The sequence below is a fragment of the Spermophilus citellus genome (genome assembly GCF_964194105.1).
Source record: "Spermophilus citellus genome assembly, chromosome: X".
Taxonomy (NCBI): domain Eukaryota; kingdom Metazoa; phylum Chordata; class Mammalia; order Rodentia; family Sciuridae; genus Spermophilus; species Spermophilus citellus.
In genome coordinates, this window is record NC_138190.1 from 16,513,748 (window position 1) to 16,523,817 (window position 10,070).

Below are 10,070 nucleotides of genomic sequence, written 5' to 3' on the forward strand. Positions count from 1 at the left end.
AGATCTGTAAGGCAAGGAACCCTGAATACAAATTAAAAGTTGAATTTACAGGTCTAAAACCTTTTAGTAAGTTTATAAAGGATGAAAGCTTCAGTTACTAGTAAGGTGATGAATTCTGCCCATCTGAGCTTGTTAGTTTTGACCAAATGGAGGACAATTCTTACATACATAACCAGGAATTATGTAAGTGCATTTCACTGGTCCACTAAGGAATGCCTAAGGAAGATCAAACCAGTTTACATTAATAAAATAGCAATTCAGAGGACAAAATCTCATGTAGTCTTTAGCATATCCTGTTTGCATATAAAAGGTGAATTTTTTAATAGAAATTGATTATTATGTAATTGGAAGAGTTCTTTATTTTTGTCACTTTTAAATCTTTAACTTCCTTGATGATTTGGAACAAAATGAAATGGAGAACAAATGAGCAGTTACTCAAAAAAAAAAAAGTGTATAATCAAGATTGTATCTTGGAGACTCTGCAACTTTGTCAGAGATACTTAATGCTATAACCTTATAGATGATAATAAAATAAAGCAAGGTTCAAGGGTCAAAGGCTTCATTTCCTCAAATGAAGGAAGTCTTTGTAAAGACCAAAAAGTAATTTGGGGACTGGGGGTAGAGCTCAGTGGTAGAGTGCTTGCCTAGTATGTGTGAGGCCCTGAGTTCCATCCCCAGCACTGTCAAGACAAAACAAAGTAATTTCCCCCCAATTTCTTATTCCTTCCACATTTCTTTCCATGGTGTCATTAAAGGATTAGAGAAGCTTAATCTTTCTAGGAGTTCATTATAAATTGATTTGTCTATAAGTGGTTTGCCTTATTTTTCTTGTCAAGATTTTTGAACTTCAAAATAATATAAACTCTTTTGTTTTAAATAATAGATATAATGGCAGATATGTTAAAAAATAAAAAGTAGAGAAATCCATCGTAATCTCAAATTCAGTCCCAGAACAGTATCTTCTTGTGACTCACAGAAAGGTGGTTTCTACTCAGCTCACAGCTGGCTCCTTAACTGATTTTAACTCAGGTATCTGATTTCCCTCTCCGGAGCACTGGCTATTGTTAATGCAGTGCCCTGCTTTGCTTTGGATGGTCAGTGGATTTTAAACTCTTTCCTGGATGCCACCCTTACCTCAGTGATTGGAGACAATGATGTCAAAGATCTGGTAGGATTTATCATCCTACTTGGTGGCAGTGTACTTTTGGCTGCCAATGTGACGCTAGGACTCTGGATGGTTACAGCACGGTAATATTTGCATTCATCTGACAAGTCTCTGAGTTACAATATTCATCTACGTGGTAATGTCCATTGCCATTGAAATCATTACTTGGTATGAAATGTAAAGTGTTTCCTTAAAATTACATTTTGGCCTACATCTTTATGCTCCTCCTATATCCAGAGTACCCAAACTAGTGGTAGAGGATGAGCAAAAGAAATGAAAGGCATAATCCCTAACTACATTCTAGTTTTAAAAACTGAATGTATGCATTTCACATGCTTGTGGAACAATTTTTAAACGAGTGAAAATTCATTCTTTTAATATCATTTTATGTGACTACATACTGTCTTGAAATAGTATAAAGAAGAACAGAATCAGTTGGAAGTAATTAGGAAAAACTTAAAAGCACCATTAATCTAGATTTAAGGAAGACCAGACTTTGGCCAAGTGGAAGGGTGAATGTGTTCTTGGTCTACATCACTTGTCATTTTTCTTGAAAAGTATTTTATAGTTTATTGATGTATTATTTTGTACTTTGAAAACTGTGAGAAGTCTGATTTTAATTAAATTAATAAACTTCTAAAAAAGAATTTGCTTACATGAAAGGGAAAATCTTTGTCAAATGATAGCAAATAAAACCAAAATCGGAAACAGGGCCAATGATATGAGATGGTTTTGTCCCACAAGCATTATATTCATTGATAATGTATCTCCACATCATGAAGCACTAACCTTTGATATTCAGAGCCAGCTGCATGAAGTGTCTCACACCAGCAGCTTGTGAGCTGAGGCAGTTAGGACCAAACCTCAGAGTCAACTGGGTCCTCTGACAGATCACAAGACGAACCCAGGATCTTCAGTAGACCTGGATACCATTCTCTTATAGAGGTTTGAAGCTTAGAGCTCTTCCAGGGTAAACATTTTCTCTTGTGCTACCAAGGCCATCTGGGGCCTATCTTTAAGAAGCAACAACTTTAAACCCTGAGCCATACTCTGTCCTCACCAGCGGCTCCCATGTTTCTCTGTGTTGGGTAGTTAAACACCTAGTCCTTGCTTTCTATCTCTCCCCTAAGCTACCTCTGCGGGTCCATAGAAGACTTGGTAGTATGTTAAGAATGGCTGCATGTGAAAGGGGACAAACTTGGATTTGCCAGAGCCTAGGAACAGACTCTTGAATCTGAAAGAGCCATACCTGGTTTAAGGTCTTATGGAATGAAGATGCAGCACTGGGAAGTTTGGGAAGTCAACAGGCCATTGTGAAGCAGTTGGTCTTTGAAGTGTTATGAGCATGCTGGTTCTTTGATGAAAAATATACACTTCTCTCATACACTCAAGAGGTGATAAAAGGCAATAACTTATTAATAGCCATGTATCCAACTTCTTCACTAAGTGAGGTACTCTATGGATTACCTTTGTCAGATCATTAGTTGCTCTTTCAGCACTAAAACTTTTAAATCATTTTTAAGAAACTTTTTAGATTGTATTAGAATTTTACCTTGCTTCTTAAACAGAAATTATATTTTGAATAATTTTAATCTTTTATTAATGACTTGGGTCATCAGTCAATACCCCAGTACTAAAACCATGCAAATTATTCATTATCCCAGAAAACATTACATTTGTTCTACTCTTAGGTAGAACAGTCATTCTGGACCAAAATGTATTAGCCTAGTAATGCTTAAACCTGTTCTGGTAGTAGACCTTAGAGAATGCTCATGAAATAGTTATGTAATTAACTTGTTTACATTTGAATTAAGCAGTTTACTAATGAAAATTTATGTGTGCAAGTCAATTTTTTAAAATTTAGGAAAAAAATTATGTGTGTGTGGTGCTGGGGATTGAATCCAGGGCCTCATGCATGCTAGGCAAGCGTTCTGCCACCGAGCTATACCCCAGCCCAAGAAAAGAATTTAATACAGGAAATCCTATCCATTAGCTTCTTTTTCTGGATAAAAACAAAAACGCAACCTCATATTATTTTAGCTTTTAAACACCTTGCTCTGTTGATCCATAGGGTTAGGATTTGGAAATACTGTCATAAGAAATTGAGCAGATCAGTACTGTTTGTATAGAAATGGCCTCATTGTATAAAAAAGGAAATGTTATGTGTTGTTTTTTTAGCTTGACTATGGGCTCTTCTAGATCAAGGACTATGTCATATTCAGCTTTGCATCCCTGGCACAGTGCATGAGACATCATAAGTACTTAATTAATGTGGTTGGATGGATGGTGATTAGTGTTATTTATGGATTAGAAAAGCATGTTTCTATTTAAGCTGTAAAGTATTATTGAATATTTACTGTAAATATATGTTAACATAAAAAAAGAAAAAACCTTGGAAGCTCTTTATGTCCCTGGCATATTATCATCTTTCTGGAAAGAATTCATTTTGGTTTCTGTAAAGTGATTAGAAAAAATTAATTATTTTGAGGATTTGAAGAAAGTGTTCTGTGTTGTCACTTTGTTCAACAGTTAAACTTTTATTCTCAGTGTTCCTATTCTGCGTTGTTTACATTTTTGAAAGTTTTTTTAATCACCTACACTCTGTAGAGAATGTATATATTTTTTTCAGCATCTCAGTTTGAAAAGACACGCAGTTAAACCTGATCTTTTAATAATATAATAACTCTGCTAGGTCTTTGTCTGTTCCAATAGCAAATTGTAAATGTGTGCTTCATGGTTATGTGATTTTCAGCCATCATTTTGTCCTATGGTATTTATTGAATGTCCACATACTGATGGTACATAGGTATTTGTTTTTCTGTAGATCTTTTGACCGTGCTGTAATTCATTCTTAAGCTTTAACTTGAAGATATCATAATTGCCAGTGTTTGGTGTTTAGCAATAAAAAAAAATGTTTATCAGCATTTTATGTTTATCATAATCTATGTGTTGTCTTTTTTAAAAAAATGTACTCTGTTCTGTCAAAATTGTTCTGCTTACATAGAGTAAGATCTTAATCATTTAAAAATTCCTGATCTAAAAGCAGCCTTCAGTTTTTATTCATATAAAAGTTGTTGCAGGCCTTGAAAAGAAATCTTTTAAACAAGATTCCTGTGTTCACTATTATCTTGGAAATGGCTGGTTTGTGGATGAAGAAAAAGGACTATCATGTTTCCTTAGTGTGGTCAGAATTCTCCTGTAAGTTCATCTGTGTTTTGGGGAATTCCTGAAAAAAGCATTTTAACTGTAACATTTGGTTTCTTCTTGACCTTTTGCCCCCGTACTTTCTCCCTTGTTCCTAGGACCAACCTTCCCCCATCCCTGCCTTCCTCCTCTCTCTCTCTCTCTCTCTCTCTCTCTCTCTCTCTCTCTCTCTCTGTGTGTGTGTGTGTGTGTGTGTGTGTGTGTGTGTGTGTGGTGTTCTCTCAGCTGGGAATTTAGCCCAGTTCCTGATTAGCTAGCCTCATTCACTCCTCACCTCTGATCATGTTACACTACAGTTAAGAGCCACAAGACTAAACCACTTTTTTAAAAACACCTCTATTGAGGGGCTGGGGCTGTAGCGCACGTGCCTGGTATTTGTGAGGCACTGGGTTCGATTCTCAGCACCACGTATTAAAAAAAAATAAAGATCTATCAGCAACTAAAAAATATAAACAAAAACATCTTTATTGAGATAAATACTATAAAATTCACCCATTTGAAAGTGTGCGATTCAATGTAGAATCATTTTTCTTTTAGTGTCTTATCAAACAAAAGCATACATGTGTGTTATGGTTTGGATATGAGATATCTCCCCCAAAACTTACGTTAATGAAATAATCTTCAGAGTTGTAATGATTAGATTGTGAGAGCTGTGACCCCCTAGTTTGAATGAACTAACTGGGTAGTAACTGTAGGTAGGTGGGGCATGGCTGAAGGAGGTGGGTTGCTAGGGGCATGCCTTAGGGATTATATTGTTTTCCCCTGGCTCCTCTTTTCTTCTTTCTCTGCTTTGTGGCTACTGTGAGATGAGAGGCTTTCCTTCACCACACCCTTCAACCATGATGCTCTGTCTCATCTTCCACAGCAATGGAACTGACCAACCATGAACTGAACTTCTGGAACTGTGAGCTAAATTTTGTTTTCTCCTTTAAGTTATTCTTTTCAACTATTTTGGTCACAGCAACAAAAACCTGACTATATACTTTATTTTAGTCTAACTGAATACTTGTACCTCTGATAAGACTGGGAGGAAAACAATTGCATTCAGTTATTTCACAACTATATTAACCTGGGGTGGTTTTTAGCACCAGAATAAAGTTGAAGTAAAGGCAAAGTATCCGGATATACTTTCTTTGAGAAAAGCCTTTTTAATCAGTACACTTCCAACTCCTCTTACTATTTAGGAAACACTAATTTGAATAATCCATTGTATATTTTATCAGGCCATGTCAGATGAATTCAATGAAAGGAAAGACTATTTTGGAATCTAGTGCTACAATAGGTTACACTCAGAGTGGAGGTAGAGAAAAATGTCTAAAGGAAGTTGTAATTCTAATTACAAAACAATTAATAATATTGTATATTTCAATTTCCCACTAAAGGGAGGGAATCCTTAATAAGTTTATTTAGCTATTAACATATAATCAATAATTGTCCTGTCTTATTAACTGAATACTTCTCAAACTTTTCTATTGATGTGTTACATTGTAATAGAGGGAAAACCCAGAAGGATCTAAGAATATAATTCTGTAATTGACCCTCCACAGTATAAAACTGAAGTCTCACTTTATCTTAAATTCAAGTGGATTTTGCATTCCATTAATCAGCTATCATAAAGCCAGCTCTCCTCTTAAAGATATGAAATGCTATACTATAAAAGATTTAGATTGCAAGAATATTAAGATTTTCACCCTTCTAAAACCTATTGATGTAAAGTAGTTTATAGCAGCTGATCTATATATTACTGTTATCTGTGATGGTACTTTGTTCCATCTGTAGTGAAATTAGAAAAAAGATTGTGTGTATTTTCTTTAGTTACAACAATGTATGTGTGATGCTATAAGTCTGCCTGCTACCCTTTATCAAAGTGCTCCCCTTTATTGCAGTATGGAAACAATTTCTTTAGCACTGCCAGATTGTACTCTATAATGGCTTTTTTATTTATAACTGACATTTTTAGGGACAAAGCATGAGGTTTCTATGTTTTCCTATACCCTTATCTCCTACTAAATTATCTGACTTCCAGGTTTTGACAAATCTATTGGATATAAATTGACAATTCTAAGCAATTTATGTTTCTTAGATTATTCCTTTTTCTTGGCGAGGCAGGTACCAGGGATTGAATTCAGGAGCACCCAAACACTGAGCCAAATCCCCAGCCCTATTTTTTATTTAGAGCGAGGTCTCGCTGAGTTGCTTAGCACCTCGATTTTGCTGAGGTTGGCTTTGCATTTGCTATCTTCCTGCCTCTGCCTCCCTCCCCACCTGCTGGGATTACAGGTGTGCAACACTGTGCCTGGCTTCCTAGATTATTCTTAAAGTTGCACACCCATATACTTATTTGTCCATTTCGATTTTTCATTCTGCCAGTTGCTCATTGCTATCCATTGCCCAGCTTTCCACTGGGTGTCCTAATTTCTCTTATTGATCCATAGGAATTCCTTATATATTCTAAATCATTGGTCAGCAGACTACAGCTTGTAAGCCAAATCCTGATTACTATGGATTTTTGTAAATAAAATTTTATTGGAACACAGCCACATTCATTCATTTACATATTGTCTGACTGCTTTTTTTCTACAATGGCTGAGTTGAGCAATTGCAGCAGAAACTGTATAGCCCACAAAGCCTAAAATATTTGTTATATTTTATAAATCCACAAAAGAACCCATGTTCCAGATATCAATCTCTTGCCCATTTAAGATGTTGCAGATATATTCAGCAGGCTGATGAAGGAGTGTCACAAGTTTGAGGCCAGCCTGGGCAACTTACCCAGACCCTGCCTCAAAGTTTATAGAAAAGGGCTGCAATTTAGCTTAGTGGTGGAGCACTTGCCTAGCTTTCACACATTCCCTGGGTTTGATCCTCAGTAGCAGGGGAAAAAATGTTGCAAAGGATTTTTTACAGGCTATTACACATCTGTTAATTTTATTTATGAAGTCCTTTGTTGAGTAGGATCTTTAGTTTGATACATTCTAATTTATTAATTTCTTGGTTTATTATTTGTGTTTTTTTTTAAAGAGAGAGAGAGAGAGAAATTTTTTTAATATTTATTTTTTAGTTCTTGGCAGACCCAACATCTTTGTTTGTATGTGGTGCTGAGGATCGAACCCGGGCTGCACGCATGCCAGGCGAGCGCCCTACCACTTGAGCCACATCCCCAGCCCCGTGTTTTGTGCATCTTATTTAAAATCCTATCCTGTTCCAAAGTCATAATAATATTCTACATTTTCTTCTCTATTTTAGAGTTGTACTTTCACAAGGAGATTTTTTTTTTAATAACTTTATTTATTTATTTATTTTTATGTGGTGCTGAGGATCGAACCCAGGGCCTTGCACGTGCCAGGCGAGTGCTCTACCGCTGAGCCATAACCCCCCAACCCCCTTTAATATTTATTTTTTAGTTGTAGTTGGACACAATACTTTTATTTTATTTATTTATATGTGATACTGAGGATCGAACCCAGGGCCTCGCACATGCCAGGTGAGCACTGTACCACTAAGCCACCACCCCGGCCCTGCACAAGGAGATCTTTAACTCCTAAAAGATATGGTATAAAGTAAGGAACCCAGACTTATTTTTCTATGTAGATTTAACTATACTTAAAATAGACATAATAGTATTTTTCATTATAAGATTTTTTAATAAAAATTTAAAGTTCTTAATATGGTGCCTAGCATACTCAAGTGTTATAAACTTAAATGACTTATTTTCAGAATACAGAATTATGATATGCTTTGTCCTGATAGTTCAGTCCTCATTAGTGTTAGGTGCTGCCTTATTTTGGTATGCCTTCGAGATTTCCAGTGCTTTCAGACTGGTTCTGGTTTTCCAGAGTATCTTCCAGGCCTTGCCAACCCCACCCACTTTTTTGTGGTGCTGGGTTAGAGCCTTATACATGCTATGCAAGCATTCTACCATTGCACTGCATCACCAGATCTTTTTATTATTTTTTTAAATTTTGAGACAGGGTCTTATCAAGTTATCCAGGTTGGTCTCAAATTTGCAATTCTTCTTCCTCAGCACCCCAAGTAGCTGGAATTATAGGCCTGTACCACTGCATCCAGCTGCTGGCCTTGGTCCTTTTAAGTATTTCTTCCCCTGATCAAAATGGACCAAAAATCACAATATTTAAGCTATTGGTTAAGGATTTTGCTTATTGAAACTGGTCAAGGGCTGGGATTGTGGCTCAGCAGTAGAGCACTTGCCTAGCACAGGCGGGATCCGGGTTCGATCCTCAGCATCACATAAAAATAAAAAGGCATTGTGATGTGTCCATCTAAAACCAAATAAATAAATAAATAAATAAATAAATAAATATTTTTTTTTTAAAGAAAGAAACTGGTCAAAATAAGCCAGGTGCCGTAGCTCATGCCTATAGTCCTAGCAGCTCTGGAGGCTGAGGCAGGAGGATTGCAAGTTCAGAGCCAGCCCCAGCAAAAGCAAGGCGATAAGCAACTCAGTCAGACCCTGACTCTAAATAAAATACAAAATAGAGTTGGGGATGTGACTCAGTGGTTGAGTGCCCCTGAGTTCAATCCCTGGTACCAAAAAAAAAAAAAAAAAGAAAGAAAGAAAAAGAAACTGGTCAAAATAACCTGTGTTCAAGGGAGTGTTCATTGATGGTAACATAACTAATATTTAAATCTGGCTTTATGAAAACAATAGCTTAACAGAAGGAGACACTGCAGCAAATCATTATTGGAGAGAATTTGGGCAGGATATCCTTTTTTATTAATTAATTTTAGTTTTACACAAATGGAGCATAACTTTTCATTTTTCTGGTTGTATATGATATAGAGTCACACCATTCATGCAGTCATACCCGTACATAGGGTAATAATGTCTGCTTCATGCCACCATCTCCCCTGCATACACACACTTCCTCCCCTCTCCTCTCTTCTTTCTGCTCAATCCAAAGTTCCTCCATTCTTCCCTTGCCCCCCATCCCCATTATGGATCAGTATCCACTTATCAGAATAAACATTTGGCCTTTGGTTTTTGGAATTGGCTTACTTCACTTAGCATGATGTTCTCCAGCTCAGTCCATTTACCTGTAAATGCCATAATTTCATTCTTCTTTATGGCTGAGTAATATTTCATTGTGCGTATATACCACAGTTTGTTTATCCATTTATCTATTGAAGGGCATCTAGGTTGGTTCTACAGTTTAACTATTGTAAATTGAACTGCTATAAACATTGAGGTGGCTGCATCACTGTAGCATGCTGATTTTAAGTGCTTTGGATATAGACCAAGGAGTAGGATAGCTTGATCCTTTGAGGCCACCAAATCAGATAGCACAAAACCCTCTGCTCTGTGCATGATTTGGGGTATTGTATTGCAAACTAAGCTCTTTTTATGTGTTCATTTAAATTTTCTTTTTCTTTTTTCTTTTTTTGTGATTAGAAAGAGATTAAACTTTGAAAAAAAAGGTCCATCCTTTTGTAGATTGTTTATCTACATATTTTGCCCATATTTTGCTGGAACAATTGTTACTTTGTTGCTTGTCATGAATCCAGACTCACATTTTTAGAGGGTTTATAAACTTCAGACTTTTAGACTCTATTTTAACTCCTTTTTTTTTTTTCTGGTACTGAAGATTGAACCTAGGGGTACTTAAACACTGAGACACATCCGCAGTCCTTTTTTATACTTTATTAGAGACAGGGTCTCGCTGAAGTGCTAAGCACCTTACTA

At 36.3% G+C, this 10,070-nt stretch overlaps 1 protein-coding gene across 1 annotated transcript in view; it reads left to right on the plus strand.

Moving 5' to 3' along the window:
• The window catches only part of MBTPS2 (membrane bound transcription factor peptidase, site 2), a 46,490-nt gene extending 42,384 nt beyond the window's left edge, over window positions 1–4,106 (plus strand). Inside the window, exon 11 of the mRNA XM_081278365.1 lies at window positions 1,030–4,106. Coding sequence (XP_081134491.1) covers window positions 1,030–1,252 — 223 coding nt within the window. The 3' untranslated portion in view covers window positions 1,253–4,106. The remainder of the gene's footprint in view (window positions 1–1,029) is intronic.
• Window positions 4,107–10,070: the final 5,964 nt, after the last annotated feature.